At 43.6% G+C, this 24,544-nt stretch overlaps 1 protein-coding gene across 1 annotated transcript in view; it reads right to left on the minus strand.

Moving 5' to 3' along the window:
- Positions 1–358: 358 nt before the first annotated feature.
- mcf2a (MCF.2 cell line derived transforming sequence a) overlaps positions 359–24,544 on the minus strand; it is a 50,901-nt gene continuing 26,715 nt past the window's right edge. Inside the window, exons 14-30 of the mRNA XM_080774213.1 lie at positions 23,087–23,163; positions 22,677–22,762; positions 22,361–22,427; positions 21,383–21,498; positions 20,032–20,101; positions 19,804–19,896; positions 19,530–19,622; positions 18,624–18,749; positions 16,459–16,680; positions 15,666–15,758; positions 14,568–14,646; positions 14,109–14,169; positions 10,867–10,967; positions 9,822–9,937; positions 7,431–7,543; positions 4,739–4,830; positions 359–2,704 (exon numbers count right to left, since the gene is read on the minus strand). Coding sequence (XP_080630339.1) covers positions 2,661–2,704; positions 4,739–4,830; positions 7,431–7,543; positions 9,822–9,937; positions 10,867–10,967; positions 14,109–14,169; positions 14,568–14,646; positions 15,666–15,758; positions 16,459–16,680; positions 18,624–18,749; positions 19,530–19,622; positions 19,804–19,896; positions 20,032–20,101; positions 21,383–21,498; positions 22,361–22,427; positions 22,677–22,762; positions 23,087–23,163 — 1,649 coding nt within the window. The 3' untranslated portion in view covers positions 359–2,660. The remainder of the gene's footprint in view (positions 2,705–4,738; positions 4,831–7,430; positions 7,544–9,821; positions 9,938–10,866; positions 10,968–14,108; positions 14,170–14,567; positions 14,647–15,665; positions 15,759–16,458; positions 16,681–18,623; positions 18,750–19,529; positions 19,623–19,803; positions 19,897–20,031; positions 20,102–21,382; positions 21,499–22,360; positions 22,428–22,676; positions 22,763–23,086; positions 23,164–24,544) is intronic.

The raw sequence follows: 24,544 nt of genomic DNA on the forward strand, positions 1-24,544 counted from the left end.
GGCATTTGTATAGAATCGACCTCAGGTCTAAATGACAAGATACCGATTTTGAACATGCTGCTTCTGCAGGATTTTTGTGCTTATTTTGTTTTCCATTCTTTGCTTCTAATTCTTTGCTTTTGTACCTTGAGCTGCAAACAAGACTTTCACCTCACCATTACCTGTAATTGTGTTGTGACAATAATAAAGTTGATTGATTGATACAGATACATGCATTCTGGGGGAAAAAAAGAGAGAAAAAAACTACAAAAGTTAACAATAACAAATTGGACATTTTTTTATTCACATTGGGCTGTTACATAAAAAAAATGTCATATAACTATTTCAATAAATACGCTTTATTCATTTCTGTACAATACTGCGGCTTTACAAAAGGAAGCCAGTCAGGACAAAAAAACGACTCATGTCTTAACAATACAAACCTGCTCAAGTTGCCATACATTTTCCCGTCATAAATAAAGATTTAGCAACACAAACACACTGGACAATTCCCCTTCCCATATCTGGGAATTCAGTGCAAAAATCTGCAGCATTTTGGATTGAAGGTATAAATAAAACATAAAATAGTGTTTTAGTAGTTGCCATGTACTGTGAACATTGTAGGGAAGACAAATAAAGGACTGAGTATGGTGCAGTCAAGTGTGTCTCTCTCCCGTATATACATACGCAAAGAGACATCATTTTTTGCGGGGCTGCGTCAACGCCTCACGCTGCAAAAGCAACAACATGATAGCAAAAATAAATAAATTAACAACACATGAAATGTGCGGAGCAGGGCCCCTCAACGTGTGCCCAGGCTCATTTCCATATCAAAGGCGACATATCAAAGGCGGGCCCTCCTACTGGGGCCATGATTTGATGTGGTAAATTCGTATAAGTCCGCAATCAATATTTAATTAAGCGTTCGACACACTGGGTATATTTCATGTTTGTTGCATGACACCCCCCCCCCCACCACCCTCCCCCTCACCAAATTGGTGAGCCCCCAAGATTAACTGAGCTGTAAAGAGGAAACAATCTGCCTCCATTATGGAGACGCACACACAGAGGACAGGATGTCTGTCTGTCAGTCAGAGGAGTGACAACATGTCTGGGCTGTAGCAGGGTCTTCCCATATCTCTGCTGTTGGGAGGAAACCTCCAAACTCCAAAATGTTCATTTTTCAGGAAATGTTTCTTTTATGTTTAAAACAAAGCAATACAGCCTCATCAAAGTTGGTGTTGAGACTTTATATATCGTCAATTAGACAATTACTTCCATGAGAGGGGGAGACGTGGTGGAGTTAGTTGCTTTAGCAGACATTTTGAGGGTCCAATGGAGTTAAGAGGTTTTGTCCAAAGCACTTTTTACTACTTTCCATTGGTTCAATATTTTCGAAACATACAGCCATAAAGGGTGTTCAATAGCACTGATTTATGCCAAAAATAATCAAAAACCTCAAAAATTGAGTTATGAGGTTTCCTCCCGACAGCAACGAATACCATCTTCTTCATCACCCGGGGCTACGTCTGCCTTCATCCCAGTAGTGCACCAGGCTAACTCCATCCTCCCTGTTATATGTCAACTACCTGGGGGGGGATGTTGTTGTGTCTCACCCGACTGCTGCCTATCTTGATTAGTGACAAACAAAGCTAAACACAGCACTGATTAGGAAGGCTTATACAGTGATATAAAGCAGAGACCAGCTTACCTTTCGATAAGCACAATTAATATTTCCTTCCTTTCTTTTTTTCTCTCCTTCGGACCACACATTAAAGTGCCTCTTGAACATTATCGGTGAGGAGGTGGAAGCAGGAACAGTATCCGCCATTGCGTCGCTAAACAGTACAGTACTTTACAAAAGAGCATAATATTCCAAAAAAGAGGAGGAATAAAAAAAGGCATTATGGCATGGCACATTTTGGCATTCAAACTCTTTCAGAAGAAGAAAGGTGCCTTAAGGAATGAAATCTATATGAAGATACAACCATGAGGTAAAATGAAAGATGTCAACGATGAGGTCCATGTTAAACATGAGTGGTACTGTACTGCATTATGTATAAAAGTCCTTGTTTTCTTAGAAATGTTTCAGGCAAATCCTGGGTTAGTGTCCATACAATGGCGACAACTAACATGCCATTCACGGCATTCGTGCACGAGCGCACACACACACACACACACACACACACACACACACACACACACTGAATCAAGTACTATATTGACCAAATATGTTCAGATAATAAAAACTGTTGATTAAACCGCAACCGGGGATATAGGCCGTTGATTCTTCTCATGAGAGCTAATAGTTCTTAATAGTTCCGAAATAGCTCCTCCTGTGCCTTATTGCTGGTGCCACCTTTTGTCGTCCATCACATTGACGGTGTGTGTCCACTGTAGGAGACAGAAGAAGCTAAATAAAAGCATCGATCCATGGGAGATTGTCAATCGAACGCTTGGGTAAAGGCAAGGCCCAAAGACTTCCACATACTGTACTTGTCCTACTGACCAGAATGCTGCGGGGAAAGCCCGATGGAGAGAGGAACACAGTATAGCATGTCCATCATCGGTTGTGAGACAGCAGTGTCGTCATGTCTGTTTTGTCCGTCTCTCTGGGGGACATGTCTGTCAGTCCAAAGTCCAAAGTTGACCCACGATGCATTTCTGTTGTGCTTTCTTCCCTATGGGGTGCTGAGTTTCCTAGCCTTCAGATTCCCTGCTGCGTCTACAGGAGAACATAGAGATTTCAAACACTCTCTGATTTCTCACATATATATTATGTTCATTTATTGTACCTGGGGTAGGCAACCTTAACTCATTCTGTTTTAAACATTATGTTATAATTTAGCTATTGAAAAATATATGTGTGTGGCGCAAATCTGGAATATATATTTGGAATATAACGTTTTTAACTCAAATCTTTGCTTCTGGAGGGTCCCTGGAACAGCATATTTTCAGATGGGGGTCGGCGGCCAAATACATGTAATTCTAGGGGTCCTTGACATGAAATAGTTTGAGAACCACTGACATAGAAACAGAGGTCAACTATCATGATTTAGAAGGCATTTGTAGAATCGGGATCAGGTCTAAATGGGTTAACAGTTTAAGGGCCCATGACGTAGATGTCCGTCATGGTACTTAGTACGGTCATGTGCCCGAGACGGAGATCGATTAATCTTGTTGCGCAATCCTCGGTGTTGCACAACAGTGACACGTCATCGAAAATGTTCCCTGCCTGTTTAGCCGACTACAACAAAAATCTTAAAACGTTAATAACTCGCGATCTACGTAAATCAACCCGCCTAATTATTAAAAAAAAAAAATGTGTTTGACGGGCCCCCACTGTCCAGTCGCTAGAAGGAAGTGAGCCCAGTGTCCATGACATCAGAGACACTGGGCTCATTGCTAAAATCAAAAATATCTAAAACCACATATTTCACACATAAAGACCCCAGGAAAGTGTTCTAAACGTCATTAACATATATTATTTTAGCAAAAAGGGTGAAGTGTCCCTTTAATAGGCACGTGTGCCAACATTGGGGAGAGTGATCAGATCACTGGCACACAGGCATGTGAGAGAGAGGACTTTAAAACAGTTACATTAAGTCCATTCACATAATCATATGCTAATTACATGCTGCACATCATTTTAAGTTAATTCAAACTCTGGGGAGGGAGCCTGAGAGATGATATGAAAGAAAATATTTCTAAAGAAGGAGAGAAGAAAGAATATATGATGGTTGTTATTGCGACTGAAGGTCGCAGTTAACTATGGAATCGTGTGCTTTTTGTCCGTCAGTGTGTCACTCAAAATCCCCATACATGGGGAAAGCCCCCATATATTGTGCCCATGTCTAGTGACATCACTATGACATCATCAGGTATGATAGTGAATCAGGGATCATAATAAATGCGACAGGCTGTCGCAATTAAGCCCATATATGGAGATCCATGATGTCATCAATACTAGTATAATTATGTCAGAACCTGACATAATTATTCTGACATTCCATATGTTGATCCTTCCATCCCCATCCATCCTTCCTCTTCGATGTCTCCCTTTTGACCAGGGGTGAGCAACTATGAAGTGGGCAACTATGAGCTTGGTAGATTGGCTATTTTTGCTATATTTGAATTGAAATCCCGAATATGTTTTTTAATTGGAATCCTGAAAAGTAACCCTTTTATTTCATTTCAAATTCGTTTAGTTATGTTAACTTTATGAACTAAATACAAATACATTGGAAGTAATTAAAGCTGGTCATGTTTGCATGTTTGGAATTTTAACAGGTGAAATCAATATCTCAATATTCTGATATTAACCTGAGGGCCACATTAAGTGATGGTGGGGGCCGCATGTGGCCCCCGGGCCGCCAGTTGCCCATGTATGCTTTTGACTGATACTGTCCATTTAAACTCTAGACGGGCCCGCCCCAAAGTTGTGCAGCCGCGCCCGGCAGCCCGCGGAAACTAGAGTTCTCAACAGGCCCGAAAATACACTCAAGACATGCTCCATATATGGCCAGTGCACGCTTCTCTCCCTCAGGCGTCTTACTGGTGTATAGCCTATAATATGGACAATCGAAATCGATTGGAAATATTACATTTTGATGTGGCGTCAAAACATTAAACTTATTGTTGATATGGCACACTGACCATCAAGAAAATGGAAACATAGCACCTGGGTCAAAAAGATGTAAAAAAAAAAGGTTGCCGACCCGAGCTGTATTGTATTATGCTCCCATCCCGTCCCATTTACCTCCCGGTCTGGTGGAGTGTCCTCCTAAGATCATCTGGAGGCTGGATGCTGACATGAGGCCCTCCTGACGCCGACTCAAGTTCTTCACCAGCCTGGAGGAAGGCAGACATGAAGCGAGGGGGTTAGTTAGGGACTGCCACCCTGACACAAAGAGTGATTTAATTTGATCCAGATTTGTTTTGCACCTTCTTTCCAATAATAATTTATGTCAACGTTTTAATTACCTTTTTTTTGGTATTCAGACAGCCAGCAATGGGTAGAACGCTCCCAAAGAATGTAGTCTCTGTGACACATCTAGGGGCCGCAATCTGCATTCAAAGATTTTCCTAGAAGCTTTGTCAATGGTCGATTTGCCCGTCTGCTTCCTGATTGGTTAGTCATTGCGACCAGGTTTTTTTCGACCAATGACAAAGCTTCTAGGAACATCTTTGAATGCAGATTGCGGCCCCTAGATGTGTCACAGAGACGTTCTACCCATTGCTGGCTGTCTGAATATAAGGTCATTATAATTTTGACATATTATTGCTTATACTGTAGCAGCTTTAACTTAGTGCTCAAATATCTTGTGCATGAAGCACAAGATAAAGTGCCATACAAATGAGGCGACTTAAAGGTGTGCATTATTTGAGCTGCGTTTTCAGCACCCTTCGGGGTGGACACAGTGACACACAAGAAGGGAAGATTGAGAATATATTTCACGTAGTGGTGTGGTGACTGAGGACCCAAAAGCAGGACAGCCAGGCAGGTATATATAGCGATCAAAAACCCATGGCTGGGTGTTTTATGAAAGGTGAACAGAACAGATAACACAAACTTAACATGCCACCAAACAATGATCCAACAGGGACTCATTGGTGGAGCAAGACTAATATACTGTTACACATGAGGGCTGATTACACATGAGATACTGCACACCTGGGGAAGACATACAGACATAGAAACAAGACATGAAGACACACACACACACACACACACACACACACACACACACACACACACTCTAGGGACAGCTCCTGGTGTCCCCACAATGTTCTTGAGGAAGAGGGACACGAGAGGAATATAGAAATGAGCTAGGAAAGTACTGGAAAGTGAGAGTTCAGGTACTGTACTGTAGACAGGTGGCCATGCAGGCAAGGAAAGGACCATGATTCATGAACCCCCCCCCCCCCCCCCCCCCCCCCCCGGAGCCTTCTTTCACTGCAGACGGGAAAGGGATTTTAGACAGAGTCCAAAAGGCAGGGAAAGGGGCTGAACCCCCCCCCCCCCCCAGAGCTTTCTTCCACTGCCAATGGTAGAGGTTAGTAGACTCTTGGGGCAAAAAAGATGCTGGACAGTCAGCACTCGCAACAACCAGGACTTCTGACGAGTGCAATCGGAGCTAGCACAACCAAAGGACTTCGAGGAGAGGTAGCCTATATCAGAAGTTCCACGACCAGCCAGGACATCACAATCTACCATCCGGTGCTCCAATAGTAGTACCTCCAACAGTCAAAACAGCTGGCGCATCAAACTAATTGTCCCCTCAACAGTCAGCTAGCCCGGAGCTTCAACAATGTCCATTTTGACACCCCAAGGCCTCACCAGATGTAGACAGGTTGTGGTCAGGGGGTGCTGTCCGCTGCATGCTGCTCCATCATTCTGCCACGTGGTGGTGTGGTGGTGAGGATGGACCCAAAAGCAGGACAGCCAGGCAGGTAGTGATCAAAAACCCATGGTTGGGTGTTTTATTAGAACCGAGACAACTAGAACAGGAACATATTAACATAACAGAGAAATACAACAGCCAGACAAGACAGGCAAAGTCTGTGACTGTGACAATATTGCTGCAAACTCCAGGTGTAAAACAGCAGGGGGGGCTCCATTTCACGCAGTTTATATTCACATTTTCAGTTTCAGGCCTATACATACTGTATAGCTGATGCAGCCAGCTACGGTAGATTAAGTGTCTTGTCTCCGCGAATGCTTCCATAGGACACGGTCATCGATGGACAGTGGACACGGGGGCTTACGTTAGTCCGACATACCAATAGTCCGACATATGTGGCTGGAATACTCGCGTGTGGCTTCCGCGTGTGGTTAGGGTTAGGTTAGGGTTCGGGGTATGGTTAGGTTAGGGTTTTGGGCTATGGTTAGGTTAGGGTTCGGGGTATGGTTAGGTTAGGGTTTTGGGGTAGGGTGACAGTCTATTGTGTGTCGGTCTGTTAGGACGTCGGACCAAAGATATGCACCCAGTGGACACACACCCTGGTAGTAACAATGGTACAAACCTTGCATTTCTGTCTTAAACGGGACCAGTGGTAGAAAGTACTGTACATTTTTACATTCTTTTACTTTACTGGAGTATTTCCAATTTCCAATACTTTTACTTCTACTCCACTACATCTGCGATCCAAATATTGTACTCCATTACTCCATTGCATTTATCTGAAAACTTGATTATTAACCATTAACCACTTTATTTCGGCCATCTGCTAGTTTCAAAAATATTTGAAAACTTGAAATGAGATATTCTGTACTTTAAGTACATTTTGATATCAATAATACTTAGTCAAGTCAATTTTGAATTCCGGACTTTTATTTAGAGTATTTCTACACTGCAGTATTGGTACTTTTTACTTAAGTAAAAAAAAAGAATGCGAGTACTTTTTTCCCACCACTGGTGACCGACGGTGTTGCCAGGCCAAACACTCACCAGAAGCCCTGGCTGCCTTGGTGCTGCAGGTGGATGACATCACCACATCTGATGGTGACGCTGTCCGGTCCGTTCCTATGACAGTCTGCCAGGGCCCTGTACCTTCCTGGAGACTGACAGAGGTTACATCAATCAGTATGACAGTCTGCCAGGGCCCTGTACCTTCCTGGAGACTGACAGAGGTTACATCAATCAGTATGACAGTCTGCCAGGGCCCTGTACCTTCCTGGAGACTGACAGAGGTTACATCAATCAGTATGACAGTCTGCCAGGGCCCTGTACCTGGAGACTAGACACAGGTTACATCAATCAGTATGACAGTCTGCCAGGGCCCTGTACCTGGAGACTGACAGAGGTTACATCAATCAGTATGACAGTCTGCCAGGGCCCTGTACCTGGAGACTAGACACAGGTTACATCAGTATGACAGTCTGCCAGGGCCATGTACCTGGAGACTAGACACAGGTTACATCAGTATGACAGTCTGCCAGGGCCATGTACCTGGAGACTAGACACAGGTTACATCAGTATGACAGTCTGCCAGGGCCATGTACCTGGAGACTAGACACAGGTTACATCAGTATGACAGTCTGCCAGGGCCATGTACCTGGAGACTAGACACAGGTTACATCAGTATGACAGTCTGCCAGGGCCCTGTACCTGGAGACTAGACACAGGTTACATCAATCAGTATGACAGTCTGCCAGGGCCCTGTACCTGGAGACTAGACACAGGTTACATCAATCAGTATGACAGTCTGCCAGGGCTCTGTAAGGAGTTCCTACCTGTCCCCAGTAGTATTCCCCAGTGGTAACAAGACTACTCGCCCCGTTTCTGTTTTCCTCCCAGAATTTTCCCCAGTGAGGGGTGGGAGAGGCTGGACAGCGGACGGCTGGACTTTGAATTTCTCTAACTGTAAACTTTCATGACAGCAGACAGCCCAAGTACAAATATAATTTATGAAAAGCTACTACAGTGAAGTCTGTTCACAGAAGTTGTTGTAGGATATGTGGGGATTATCTGACGAGGTACCATTTGAGTGGGCAAAACCTTACATACCGGTATACTAAATAATACTAAATTGTTTATAGGTTCAATATAAGTCAAATAATATAGCCTTTCCACAGCAGTATCTTTTTATATTTTTCCAAAAAGAATACAAACAATAGCATATTACAAAGTTATCCCCCTCACTGGGGAAAAGTCCGGGAGGAAAAACGGGCAAGCACCGGGGCGAGTAGTCCAGTATTCTCCCCAGTTAACCCCTGGGGTAAAAAAAAGAAACCCTTCGTTTTTGGCTAGGTGGCCTAGCCTTCATCCAATCAGGATAGAGAGGGGCCTTCCGGCAATCAGGATAGAGTGGGGGCGGGCCTTGTTGTGCGTGCTGTTGGCCTGTCGTGTCCCCCCACTGTAGTGCGTGCATGTGCACATCTTGTTACCGGGGCAGACTGGGGGGGTTTCCAAATCACCCAAATCACTGAATGCTCCTTCCTAAATATGTTTTGTTTAAAGACCCCATGCCATCAAAATCAAGTGTGTTTATTAAATGTTTTTTATATAAAATATAGATTTTGTTTAGGTAGTCGAGTGTCTTTTCCAAATGGTTGATGGCTGTTCTTAGCTCTTTATACACATTCTGTCCAATTAATTGTTTTAATATTAATGTAAAAATCACGCATTTCTATAAAACCTGCCAGTTACCGAATGAGAGAGATACAGATACAGTAGTACACACTGTATACTGTACAGTATGTGGACACCTACAATGACAATATATTTCACTGGCCACCAGGCGGCAGCAGAGAGCTGCCAGGAGAAGGAGGCAGTGTTATCTTCATCAATCACATCAATCATAATACATAATCTCAATTTGAAGTTACAGCTAGACATGACGTCTCCTGTAGATTTAACCATGTGTTGACTGAGACAAAAATTTACTTTATTATCAACCTTTCTATGTCCCAGCGACACACACTCACAGGATCTATATAGCACCAGACAGCGCCCACTTAGGAGAGACCATTTTGCGTTGTATCTTTCCAATTAATTGAATCTTTGGTGGTAGTATGTGCTGTGCTCACCAGTTAAACTGAATATCTTTGGTGGTAGTGTGTGCTGTGCTCACCAGTTAAACTGAATATCTTTGGTGGTAGTATGGTGCTGTGCTCACCAGTTAAACTGAATATCTTTGTGGTAGTATGTGCTGTGCTCACCAGTTAAACTGAATATCTTTGGTGGTAGTATGGTGCTGTGCTCACCAGTTAAACTGAATATCTTTGGTGGTAGTATGGTGCTGTGCTCACCAGTTAAACTGAATATCTTTGGTGGTAGTGTGTGCTGTGCTCACCAGTTAAACTGAATATCTTTGGTGGTAGTGTGTGCTGTGCTCACCAGTTGTCCGGGGGAATCTTCTTCCGTGTCAGAGGGCTGGGAGGCGGGGCCTGGTCCTCCAGACCACTCCTCCAAGCTCTCACAGATGTCCACTGAGTGGTGAGCGCCGGGCCAACCTGGGAGCACGCAAACACACACACACACACACACACACACACACACACACACACACACACACACAATAAGGTGTTGGCGAACACAAGAGGTTTTACGGCAGCCAGACTGACTGATGACATTTTGTGTAATTCGTTCATAGTAACGTTAGCTTCGTACTACAGGTGATTGCAAAAATATATAATAATAATAATGAATCTAAAAACGGGTGTTCATTTGAGAAGATTAAAGGGACATTTCACCCTTTTTGCAAAAAAGAATATATTATGTTATTGACGTTTAGAAGATTTAGAACACTTTCCTGGCGGTCTTTATGTGTGTAATATGTGGTTTTAGATTTTAGCAGTGAGCCCAGTGTCTCCGAGCCGAGGTCATCGACACTGGGCTCACTTCCTTCCTTCAGACTATGTAGAAATATGTCATCTCTAGTCTGAACCACTCAATTAGTAGTCTGGAACTCACCTATGCTTTTTATGGCATAGGCAGGATCCGCCGGGAGAAACTAGGCACAGCTGCTGGACATGAGACTAATTAATTAAAGCGACAGAGAGAGAGGAGTGTGTGTGTACGTGTGTGCGTGTCTGCATCAATTTAACAAAGGTGCAGACGATCAGAAATCAGCAGAGAGTGAGCGATGTTTGCGCTACTCTATGCCGAATTGAAGTGGACTCTCTTTTCCCCCTGGAAATAAAAACATCTGGGTTTCCGATGCTACTCAATTAGATCATTGATAATGGAGGGCTATAATCTGCATTAGGGGAGGAAGTCAATCATGAACCTAGGTCTTAGAAACAGCAGTATGACACCGTGTGGTGGTGGTGTGTGTGTGTGTGTGTGTGTGTGTGTGTGTGTGTGTGTGTGTGTGTGTGTGTGTGTGTGTGTGTGTGTGTGTGTATGTATTTGTGCGTGCGTGCGTGAGTGCTGCACTCACTCCTGCGGTTGCGGCGATGAGGAGGGGAGTGAGACTGGGGGTCCGGGCTGCTCCGACCCGACTCAGTATCATCTGAACTCACTGACGCCCTCTGCTGTTTGCTGGAAAAGATACATCCGTTATAAAGTGCTCTGCTCTGCTGCTGTGCACACTAGGCCCCTTTTCCACCGCGATGGAACCGGGTGGAACCGGTTCAGTTCTTTATTGGTTCTTATAGTCTATGAGCCAGAGCTCCAACATTGGAACAGTAATAATGAATTGAGTGGGCAAAACCATACCTATGTTAAATTGTGTATACTATAGGATCAATATAAGTAAATTAATATATGATTGATAACGCTTCCACAAGAGTAGCTTTATCACACATTTTGTAATTTTCATCTACAGTATACGTGATGGGTGAATAGGTCAAATGTAATTAATAGTTATCACCCATGAAACTTCCATGGTTGATTACTTATACACAAAGACAATGATTTATTGTATTACACATTTTCTGAAATGTATATGCAAATTAGGCATCATATAGGAAAATATGCAAAACAAATTGAAAATATGAAAAAGCTACTACTGTGGAAGGGTTTACTTATATTGATCCTATAAATAATTTAATATAAGTTTTGCCCACTCAGATCATAATTAACGTTCCAATTTTGGAGCTGTGGCTCATGGACTAAGAACCAGAAAGAACTGAAGCGGTTCAAATCCTGCATGGAGGAAAAGGAGCCACGGTGATCAAACATGTGTTCTCCTCACTCAGCCTTACAGATCTACAGGAGCAGCTTTTGACCTTTTCCAAAGCCAACCCCAGACCCGTGAGAGAGAGTGTTGATTTCGTCGACTAAAACGAAGACGAAAAAGATGTTCGTCGACTACCTTTTTTCACTGAGGAAAACTAAATGGAAACTAAATAAAAACTAAGCTATATGATGACCAAAACTAAGACTAAATATTTTGACAATTTCGTCAGCTAATAAAAACTAGACTAAAATGTTAAACAAGGACATTTTACACTTGAAAATAGCAGATCTGCTAGTGTGAAACCGGTCATTACGACGGCATCAAGGCCCGCCAAAACACATTTTAGTCGACTAAATCAACTGTAGATTTAGTCTAGGACTAAAATCTTATGACATTTAGTCGACTAAAACTAGACTTAACACAAAAACATTCCAGGTGACTAAAATGTGACTAAAAACTAAATTAAGTTTAATTCCAAAGACTATGACTAAAACAGAAATTTGCTGTCCAAAAACAACAGTGAAAGCTGCTCCTCAGATCAGTGTCGTTCGTGTCCAGCACAGTACAAACTCATACAGCCATGAGCGTTCAGGCACAAGCCAGACACAGCAGGGCAGAGCAGCCACACAGAGCAGCAGTGGTGGAAAAAGTACTTCATTTTCCTTTTTTACTTAAGTAAAAGTATCAATACTGCAGTACAGAAATACTATATAAGTAGTAAAATAGTATAAAAATGTACTTAATGTACCAACAAGTTGAATGTATGTATGAGCAGAATGTCCCATTTGTTGAAAATAGCAGCAGATCAACAAGCTCACAATGCGTCGCATCGCAATGTATTGTGAGATTGTAGATCGGTTCTTTTAAATTGGCAATGTATGTTATGTAATAATCAAAAGCTACAAAGTAACTAGTAGTTTTCAAATGATTGTAGTGGAGTATGAATATAATATTTCCCTCTGAGACGTAGTGGAGTAGAAGTAAAAGTACTGTACTTGAGTAAATGACTAAAATGTACTCAGATTCTTTACACCACTGCAGAGCAGCCACATTGCAAGCTCCTCTGTCGAGGATGGCAATGTCAACGGAAGGTTGGACACGGGTCAAAAACCAGCCACAATATCTGGTCTCCATTTATCAAGATCCCAATAAAGAGCGCTTGGACGTTGAGCTGCAGCGAAACGCAAAAATGTTTCGTTTGGTGAGAGAATATGTTTTCACCTAAAACCGATTCCAGTTCAAACTGGGATGGAATCGGATTAGATCTCAAAAAACGGGACTCATCTAAAAAAAAGAAAAAGGAAAAAAAAAGCAGTTGCCATGAGGAAGTCAAGCATTCTTTCTTTTCTTCATTATTAAGTTACTTGAATTGAACCCTTTGCATTACATGCAGAATTGCAGATCGGGAGATGCAAAGATGAGTGCAGTGATTTAGATGGAACCATGTGAGAGGTGGCAGGGCTACGAGGACACTGGCCTCTCAATGTGTGTGTGTGTGTGGGTGTGTGTGTGTGTGTATATGTGTGTGTGTGTGTGTGTGTGTGTGTGTGTGTGTGTGTGTGTGTGTGTGTGTGTGTGTGTGTGTGTGTGTGTGTGTGTGTGTGTGTGTGTGCGCGCGTGTGTGTGTGTGTGTGTACTGTGTAGGTAGGGGGGAGGTTAGTTATGAGCCATAATGGCAGGGATGGAGGGTATAGCAGGTGACGGTCAGTATGCAAACACAGCAGCCCCCCCTGGGTTTATTTCTTGTCGTTTTTTTTCTTTCTTTTCTCCCCCAACAAGCCGGGCCGGGGCCATGCCGAAGGCGAGGCGAGTGGAAACCGGGCAGGGCTCGAGGCTGAGTTTACCACTGAGCGTCAGGGTTGGGTCAGTGGCGCTGGGGAGCGCGGTGGCGGGGGGGGCGTGGCCGGGGGCGGTGCTGCCGGGGGCTTCTGGGGCGGGGGCTCCGGGACCGCAGGCACAGAAACACGTCAGCGGACAGCGAGACAAAGTCCAGCCCCGGCAGACAGCCCCTGGGAACCCCTCTGGACGGACGCACGCCCCTACAGGGGGACGGCATGGCAGGAGTGGGGATATAGGATAGGCAAACAACACAGAGAGAGAGTAGAGAGAGTGGGCCACTCTGGCCCCTTTCTCACACGAACGAACAAATGCACGCACGCACAACACACGCACGCACACGGACAGCCGCGCACACACGCATACACAAACACACAGCCTACGCCCAAGGCTCAACAAAACACTCACCACACATTCACTGAAGCAGTGAAGATTAGATGAATGAAATCTCAGCAAAAGGCAGATAGATAGTAGAGCAGTTACTTAACATTATGCGTGTGTGTGTGTGTGTGTGTGTGTGTGTGTGTGTGTGTGTGTGTGTGTGTGTGTGTGTGTGTGTGTGTGTGTGTGTGTGTGTGTGTGTGTGTACATACTAGCCACGCCCTGAGAACACTGTTATACACAAACAAGAATAAGTGAGCAGCCACAGTCTGGCACTGACTGACCTCTCAGACAGCGAGGAGAGGGATTTGTGTTCAACCATGTGGCTGTGTTGATAAGCTTCATCTGGAAGAGGAAAAGAAGGAAATGAAGAAAGAAAGAAAGAAAGAAAGAATTTGGTCGCACCTGGATCATTCTAGATTCTAGGAGACTAAATTAAGAGCGTAAACCACTTAAACCATTGACTGGGGTCCCCCAGGTGTCTATACTTGGCTCCTCCTTTTCCCCTCTACACCAAAATCTCTTTATCGAAAAATGAGCAGATATACAAGCTTGTAGATCTGCTGTTTTGGGGGGAATGATTGCCTATTATATGATGATAATATACTGTAGGGACGCCAGGGTAAATGTGGTATCACAAACTTGTATCTCATGCATAATTTCATTTTTTTCCCCCTTCAGTTTCCTGAAAAAAGTGAAGGTTCTGGACATTATGAGGTTTCCACATGCAGACGCACTGAGACCTTTCAGGAGCTTCTGCTGGTTGGTGAGGATCCTGCGGAGTTGGTTGAGCCAGGCCATCTTGACCTCCACGCTGGGAGCCTGCATGGGAGATCACATAACATATCACACTATGCCATATAGACCCGCTAATGTCACTGAGATGTACTTCATAATGTTACTGATTTTTTACTATCCAGCACTTCCTTCCAAACATCATCAGAAATTTGTGTCCCTAACTCTCCCTCCCATTGATTCTTTAATGAGGTAAGTGGTTCCAGGTCAAATGAGTGGTATTCCCCTTTAAGTACAGATTGAGTATCTGTACTTTTTGATACATTTTACTCAAGTAGGCTAGATTTCCAAGACAAATATTTAACTTTTACTCAAGACATTTTCTAGGAAGGCTGTTGAGTACTGGTTACATTTAGGTTGGCCGATTCCATTTACATTTTTTTCCCTTCCCTAAAATGCAATTCACGCGCTGTGTTCTTCAAAGAAGGAGACCTACAGTATCCCAGCACACGCTCTCTCTCGTGCTGCTGTGTGAATATAGTCAATTAGCTGTACAAATTGTACATGGATATCTTGTAGATGCAGCAGTGAAAGCTTGTGTCCTCACCTCGCAGTGTTGATTTCGTCGACTAAAACTAAGACGAAGAATGTTCGTCGACTACCTTTTTTCACTGGCGAAAACTACATAGAAACTAAATGAAAACTAAGCTATGATGACTAATACTATAAGACTAATTATATTGACAATTTCGTCAAACAAATAAAAACTAGACTAAAACGTTCGGAAGGGACTAGTGGACAAGAGATCCAGTATAAGTCCTTTTACTCTTGGTTGCATGCTGAAAATAGCAGATCTACAAGCTCGTAGATCTTGTAGATCTGTCATTACGACGACATCAAGGCCCGACAAAATACATTTTAGTCGACTAAATCAAGTGTAGATTTAGTCGACTAAAATCTTATGATATTTAATCGACTAAAACTCGACTTAACACAAAAACATTCCAGGTGAGTAAAATGAGACTAAAGCTAAAATGTAAACTATCCAAAAGACTATGACTAAAACAAAAAATCTAAAATGTGCCAAAAACACAACACTGCCTCACCTGGATGACGTACACCTCCTCCCTGCCACTGTACCAGATCTCGAACTTCTTCACGTCTCCCTTGACGTTCTCCGTGATCCCCACGGCAGTCATCTGCCAAGAGGAGGAAACACACGTACGCTCACAACAACAACAACACGCCATGGAGGAGGACGAGGCGGATGATGACACGTAAGGTTCATATCAGACTTACATCACTTTACACATCTGCTCTGTGGCGTGGCAGCACGCACGCACGCACGCACACACACACACACACACACACACACACACACACACACGCACCCGTGTGACTGACTGCTTCCTCCACACAGCCTCAATAATAAATCAAGTGCCGTGGCAGCTGTTGCTGTGACGCCACCATCCGCAGTGACTTCCGAACATGAATGACACAAACCAAAACCTGCCTCTTATAACAGCATTAAGTGCATTAGGGGTGCAACAAATAACTGAAGTAAGTAAAGATATTTTAGGGGGGGGGGGGGGACCTTTTCTTTCTTTCTCTTTCATAATGTTTTAAAAATAGCCGATTTACTAGCTTCACGTAGCAATGTCCTTTGAGCTTGTAGATAGGCTTTCACAAGTTTTGTGCTACATCGTACAACTAAGTATTAGATATAGGCCTTGAGACACATTGATTTATTTGATTACAAAAAAATCTATTTGTGTTCACCAACACCTTAGACTAGACTCATTGATGAATTAAAAATAACAAAAAAATATTTATAAAAAATGTGCATATCGATTATTCTATTAAAACTTGAAACAGAAAGCGATAGAAAATAAACCATACCCTGAGACAGTGTTTGAAGCCGTAGGACGGGGCCTTGTCTCCGCCCTCCCCCGGCTCCTCTCGCCGCTTGCAGAAGAGCAGGGCTCTCTCGTACAGGAACAGGTGCCTCTGCATGGGCTTGAAGCGCGTCAGCTCCTTCATGCGCGTGGGGCCTCGCTTGTGGCTGATCCACACGCTGAAGGAGCCCTGCATGAGCACACGGCCCAGGTCGCACAGCTCGCCCTGCACGGCCAGAGAGACAGAGAGAGAGAGAGCAGTGGTGGAGAAACAGTACTCACTTGTTTTACTTAACCCAGATTTAGACGATTCTACAAATGCCTTCTAAATCCTGGTCAGTTTTCTGAAAAACGCATGTTTCTATGTCAGTCGTTCTCAAACATTTTCATGTCAAGGACCCCCAAAATCATATGTAATTGGGCCGCTGACCCCCATCTAAAAATACGTTTTTTCAGGGACCTCGCAGAAGCAAAGATTTTAGTTTGCTTTCTCTGTGAAAGCATGTATTCAAAGATTTGCGCCACATTGTCACGATTTTTCAAAAATATCAGATCTACAACCTCGTAGAGTGGCACTCGGTGCCACGCTATGAGCTTGTAGATCTGCTATTCTGCTATTCAATAGCTAAAGCATAACATAATTCTTAAAACACCAAAAGGGGTTCCTGCACAGAATGGGTTAAGTAAAAGCATAGAACTACTCCATTACAACTAAAAGTGCGGAATTCAAAATGTACTTGTGTTGGCATCAAAATGTACTTAAAGTACCAAAAGTAGAAAGTACTCACTACGCAGAATGTCTCATTTCAAGTTTTCACATGTACTGTATACAAATATGTTGAAAATAGCAGATCTACAAGCTCACAATGCATCGCATGACTGTCAACGCATTGTGACTCGACTTGTATATAGGGCTGAAGTGGTTAATGCATGTTTTGTAATAGCCTAATAATAAAAATCTACACAGTAACTAGTAATTCAAGGTTTCAAATCATTTTGCTAAAGAGTCATGCAAGAACAAAATGACCGCCATGTGTTGTTATATGCCATAATTGTCATCTCTGTCGCGATGAAACCTCGTACTATATATTATGTTCAAAACCGTTTATTATTTTAAAAACATTTTAAGATTGTGAAAATAGAAGGTCTACAAACTATTACAGTGGCACATACAGACAGGTGCTCAAGTGAAAAAAAAGGGCACCATGTGTGGCCGTTGGAACCGCCAGTTGCCTTAAGTTAACAGTGTGAGGTTTATAGATTTGGGGGCATAAATAATATATTAGAAGCTTTTAATCCAGATTTGATCGATGTCCCCATGGGCCACATACTGCACACTGTACAAAACAAAAACTAGCTTTCAAAAAGGCCACATTGCTGTCCAGAGGGCAACATCAAATCAAATCAATTTAATTTGTATAGCACATTTAAAAACTACTCTCATCGTACCAAAGTGCTTCACAGGTCAGAGAAAACAATACGATACAATGCAATACAATACACCAGTGTAAAATGAAGCAATAATAACAAATAAAATAAAACAATGCAACTGTTAATTTGAGGGACAGAAGTATCGCTTTGTGTGGGACAAGTTGGACGGGTGGATGGGACGGGCTTAGCAAGTAGCAACTTATTACTTAAGCATAAATGCCTTAATGTCACATTCAACCATAGGCCTATGATATTGGCCTATCATATCATTTTTTTGTTATTAAACCCCTCTGGTGTCTCACATTTAAAATGTTAATTTTGGTCATGGGTGGTATGGCCGACTTGGTATACTGTGCCTACTAGGCCCTAGGGGATATTTGTCATTTTAAACATTAAGGGACTAACAATTAGGGCATTTGAACACTGCTGCCTGCCAGTCACAATGTGGGACAGGGTCTCAATTTGTGGGACACCTGAAAAGTCTTGGAAATGAGGGACTGTCCCACGCAAAGGGGGACATCTGGTCACCCTAGTTCTGGTACAGTAGACAAAAGAGACGTTAAGAGCAAAAGGGCGGGTGCTCTAGCACCACCTAGTGTCTTATCTGTGCACGCCACTGAACTATGATGAAGTAGGGCTTTCATTTACGAAGAAAAAAAAGCTTTCTGCCCGACAGCCAGACAATATGTTTAATTTCCCACACCACAACATGCACACATGGACCCACACAACGCCCACCTCATATCCTGTGATAGATATCTGATGCATGGAGTCATTCACCGCCTTGAGCAAATCCAGCATGGCTGCTAGCGCCCCCTGCAGCTCGGTGGCTCCCTCACAGCCCGTACTGTATTTCAGCAGCTCCTGAACAAAGTGTGTACTGCGTGAGCATGCACAGTGAATGGGGTCGATCGATAACAGATATGATTAAAACTTAAAAGCTATTTCAATATATGTTGCACTCTAACCTATGACCCCAGACAGGGTTGTGCAATCCCATGCCGATTAGTTCTGGGTTTTATGTACGTGGATTTACTATCACAAATGGTCGGTTGATCTCCAATCCAACTTCATGGAGTATAGAGCATGCCAGGGCTTTCTAACTGGACCAATAAGGGTCCACTTTTTTTCAATTATTTTTCACCCAGTGTCAATTATCTAATGTAATCCTGGGCGCTACACTTCTTCTGCCAACCTGGGGGGGCAGCGGACTGACCTCATGCTTCCTTCTATGCATGAGGAGTCCAAGCTTCTTTTCACCTGACAGGGGAGAGGTTCCCCGGCCGGACGTAGTGTGTGGAAGGAACACGTTATTCTGACCAGTTCCTTTCCCCTCCATCAGGCTGGCCAGGGGGAGGTAATTTAGAGATTACGGCATGTTTTTGTGAGGGTACCTATACCCTAGGAGACACGGGGAGAACATGCAAACTCCACACAGAAAGGTCCTTTCACCAACCCCGCCTCGGGTATGGGCACCGATGACGCGGAGGAGGGAACACGCCCCCAGCGCCCAGCGAGTCCCCAGCGGGAATCGAACCCAGGACCTTCTAGCTGTGAGGCGACAGCACTACCGACTATACCCATCAAATTAACACTTTAATTTTCACCGTTGAGTGTGTCATGCGATGCCGTTCATTCTCCAACCTTGAGTAGGAGCTGGTATTTGGTGAGACGTTGCACTGGTTTCAAGAGGTAGGAGTCCAGACCAAGTTTGTGCTCCAGCTTTTTCTGACATTCCTTGAGCCAGAAGAGTAGAAGTAGAGCATAATTAGCTTGACAATAAAAATTCAATAAAAAAATTCAAGAGAATTGTCATATTAATACACAAACATGAATTGAGTCACTATTATGATATATGCTTTAACCTCGCGGTGAAGCTTTGGTCTGAACTAGGCTTAAAAGTCCCAGTGACACCAACCTGGAAGAAGGCACAGTCTGAGAACTGTCTCCACAGGGTGTCGGAGCGAGTCTTATTCTGACAGTAGCATTCATACATCTGGAAGTTCTCTTTCTGGAGAAGAAGCATGGGGCACAGTACAGTACAGTACATCAGAGTCATCTACTGGCAATCCAATCTTTCCAAACTACATGTACAGACAAGCTGCCAGCTAGACAATGAAGACATGAAGTTGTCGGTTTTCCTCACCCGTGCCAGAAAACAGGCCCCTACCCCTTCGGGGGTCTCCAGACATCCTTCCAGGTCCTCGAGGAACACCCTGGATTCCAAGAAGGGTCACAGACCAAGGAGGTCAAATGTCAACAGCCAGACAGAGTAAAGCCTAATTTATGCTCCATCATATACGTACTGTATGACGGCAACGCAGGCTATTTTGGAGCGCGCAACACTGTCGTACAACAAAGTCACACACCACATACACACCAATTAACTACACCTTTTACCACACCTCAGCCCTCTGAAATTGCTTCTACTATTTGCTACTGCAGTGGCTTACTGCATGCACGCCCACTGCACTAATAGTTTGCTCACTTTTCAGCTCATTCAAATGCTTAATGAGGGCAACTGGCATTTGACTCGTTAGTGAGCTGTAATTGGCACAGGGACGTCAAGCAGTCATCCAGTGGAGCCATTTAGCTCGACGGGGAAGGCCGACTCAGCAGGCAAGAAACAGGGAACACAGAAACTAATCAACTCTACTGCATAAACTGACACTGTAGGCAAGAGGAAGGGCTGTAGCCTAATGAAAACACTGTAGAGGGTGGAGAGAGAGAAAATGGGGCTGAACTAAAGAAATGTGACAAAAAAAATACCCCAACATGCTCTGTTTTGTTTATCAAATTAGGCTTGTAATTGTTCCTCTTTCTTCTTTGTTTTATTTTTCAGACATTTTAATGAGCGCCTCTGCTCGGCTCTCCTGGGTGCAACAACTCGTACAGTAAACAAAACACAGCAGCTTCTGAAGCATGACTAAGAATACCATCCAAGTTGATGCATTGTCAACATTTTCAAAAATGGTAGGTCACTACAATCACGACACATCACGATAAGATGAGTTGTGAGCTTGTAGATCTGCTATTTTCAGAGTATAACGCTGTCATACGACGTGCAACATATAAAAGGCTTGCGTAGCTATAAGGAATGCCGGTGAAGAGAACATACATCGTTTCTGTCGGGTAGAATATTTTACTTTACAGGATTAATATTTAAAAAAAGGAGCAGATCTACCACCGTGTTTCAATCTCATTTTTCAAATATTGATAGCCTACTTTTGTGTGACGCTGTAGTGATCAATTAGGGTCAGAAAAAAAACACAAAAAATTAGAAAATGGAGACAAGAGTTTTCTTCACGTATAAACGTCGATACTTATATCTATGTGTGCAGCCTGTGTGCCCGTGTACAAACCACACTGTGCAGCATGCATATTTAATGTCTAGCTATAGCACATAGCTGTGATACTGAATGCGCCTGTGAGTGAGTGAGTGAGTGAGTGATAGTGCCATGACAAGACCTTGTGTGACTGCAGTGGCCTTTACTTGCCCGCTGTGGAAGTTGTAGATCTCGGGCATGTTGCCAAAGAGGACGTCCCTCTTGCTCCGCAGGACGGGAGGCAGCAGCCCCGCCAGAGCCGGGTTGTCCATCTCTGCCCGGTAGCCCTGCAGCCATACATTCATTACAACAGCATGTTACATAGAAGACCAATGATTGAACCAATTAACACTACATGTGCATTACAACAGCATGTTACATAGGTCATAGAAGACCAATGACATGTGCATTACAACAGCATGTTACATAGAAGACCAATGATTGAACCAATTAACAACACATGTGCATTACAACAACTAATTTGCCCGCGGACCCCCCTTATGAAAAGATATGCCAGCTAGGGGACCCCCATAAGAGAAGATTTGTACGGCTCTATCCGTGATTATCAACCTTTTTAATGTCAAGGACCCCCAGTTTGACATGCATTAGTCTATGGACTCCCCATTTAATGGCATTTCTATCTCTGGGACCCCAATTTATATTGTAAAATCAATGTTAATTTAACTCTGAGTGTACAAATGGAACCAAATGGACCCTAACCATTTGTACACTCTCAGAGTTACAGACCCATAAGGGTCAATTTGGTTCCAAACTATCATTTAGCTGGGGACCCCCTGGAACTCCCTCAGGGACCCCTGGGGGTCCCCGGACCCCACTTTGGGAACCACTGATATCGAAGACCTGGCAATGATTGAACCAATTAAGCCTTAATCCACTGCTTTCTCATGAAGCCCTTAACTGTTAAGGGCTTCATGAGAAAGCAGTGAAAAGGGGGGTTATTGGAGAAGTACTAAACGATGGCAGCAGGTGTGATGATGATTTGACGCAGCATTGCAGTGCTGCTGGGAATTACAGAGGACACGTGCACGGCACGCACAGCACATTGTATGAATTATGTTTTTCCTGCATACAGTACCCGCATGCACACACGTAGACACACACTATATGAATGGTGTTTTTCCTACGTACCAGCAGCACTGACAGAAGCTCTTCAACGTACATTCGCTCTGTCTCTATGAGCTCCCTCATCACGTGCCTGTCACACGTGCATGGCAGCGCGTGCGCACACACACACACACACACACACACACACACACACACACACACACACACACACACACACACACACACACACACACACACACACACACACACACACACACACACAGAGTGATTGAGTGATTGAGTGAGTGAGAGAGAGAGAGAAAGCATCAAAGGGCATCATTAGCACTGAGCAAAGAGAATGAACAAGCATGCAAGTGTTGAGGACGGACGCACACTGTACCTCCTCAGGAGGTCTGGACTGTCTTCTCCCTCCAGACCGTACGACACACAGCTCCTGTTCTCCTGGTAGTCATGCATCACCTCGATCTACCCACGCACGCACGACACATGCACGCACACACAACACACGCAGACTGTCAGATGCACACTTTCCGTTTGGATTCAGGTAAAATGTCATCTCTACACAGAGTACAATATCATCACATAATTGACCATTGTAATAAATATATAGGCAAGAGAAACACAAATGGCATTAATCACAACAGAGGAATAGTGTGATTGACATGGAGTAGATTGTTTCGACGCATAACAACATGCTGTGTGTCAGTTCATCTCTCTCAGAGTAATACTGGAACACTCTGGGTTGTGTTGGCCGTGTGTGCGCCATTGTTGTTGTTGTGGTCAGCTCACCTTCCTAGAGTTGGGGCTCTTCCTTGACACCTTCTTCCCTGGCAGAGAGATGTCAAAGGTGAACTTCAGACCATCGCCTGGAAGGGTGAACGAGCGTCAAATGAGAATTTTACAGAGAGAATTAAGCCTCGTCTACATTGGATTAAAGCAACAAAAAAAAATCTCACAGCTGAAAAACTAAAACTAAACGGTGTTAGGCCAAGTCCTCATCTGCAATTTGCGAAATTATCCCCCACACATTAGATTGATGCTATGGTCGGCCATAAAATCCCTGGCAAAATGTGAAAACAACGAGGGTTAACCTTTGCTTTTAACACATATTTGAGATCATTAGGATTTTCTGCAAGATTAAATTCTACTGTTAGTTTGATCACTTTAATTAATAAATACTAAAATAAAGAGAAGAGCCGAAAATCTTCAAGTTTACAACATGTGGCAGCGCAACGTGTTATGCTGTATACTTGTAGAAGGCCTATTTTCGGTGCATGGCATGCTTCCATAGAAGACACCACGACTTCTATGGAATCCAAATGAATAAATCAATCGTGGCGCCTGAGAACTTCAATCCATGCATCTCTATATTCTATATGCAGCATCTCTCCATGGGCTTTGATGGGCGCTATCTTGCGACTCACAACATGGCCGCTACATCACAAGTACAAGCAAAATCACACAAAGGGAATATCTTTATGATTCACAGATGAGGGGTTACAGAAACCTCTACTCTACTGTATGGGATTTGGTTGGCCTGCCCGTGACCCCGGTTTGATCTCAGCTGTCTACAGTGGGTTTAACCCATTTAGACCTGGGAACGATTCTAATGTCTTACAAATCCTGACAGTTTGCTGAAAAAACTATTTCATGTCAGGGAAATTAAGAAATGTAATTGGCCGCCGACTCCCATCTGAAAATATGTTGTTCCAGGGACCCCCCCCCCAGAAGCAAAGATTTGAGTTAAAAACGTTCGCTCTGAAAGAATATTTATTAAAAGATTTGCGCTACATTTTCACGATAAAAAAATAGCAGTCCTACAAGCTCGCAGCGCGGCACCAAGTGCCGCGCTGCGAGCTTGTACATCTGCTATTTTTCAATAGCTATAAACACCAAAAGGGGTTCCCGCCCAAAATGGTTTAAACACCTCTAATCAGATATGATGGGTGCTTGACTTCATCAAAAGGTAATAAGGACTGCCTCCGCCGAAGCAGCGCCTGGTGAAGTGAACATATAGAAACTCACATCTAAAGCAACAACTCGCATGAATGACTGTCAGTCGGCGTTTGATCATAGCTGCCTGGCGAAGCCGGAAATTACATTCAAAGCTCAAGATTGTGTATGTGCGATTATGTATGTATTGATTTAGTACTGTGTGTTGTTGACCCCATACAGGTTCTATAATAACCCATTAAGACCTGAGGCCGATTCGATACAAACGCCTTCTAAATCAGTAGTTTCTCGTGC

This window comes from Protomyctophum bolini, assembly GCF_963924005.1.
Source record: "Protomyctophum bolini genome assembly, chromosome: 10".
In the NCBI taxonomy this organism is placed as follows: Eukaryota; Metazoa; Chordata; class Actinopteri; order Myctophiformes; family Myctophidae; genus Protomyctophum; species Protomyctophum bolini.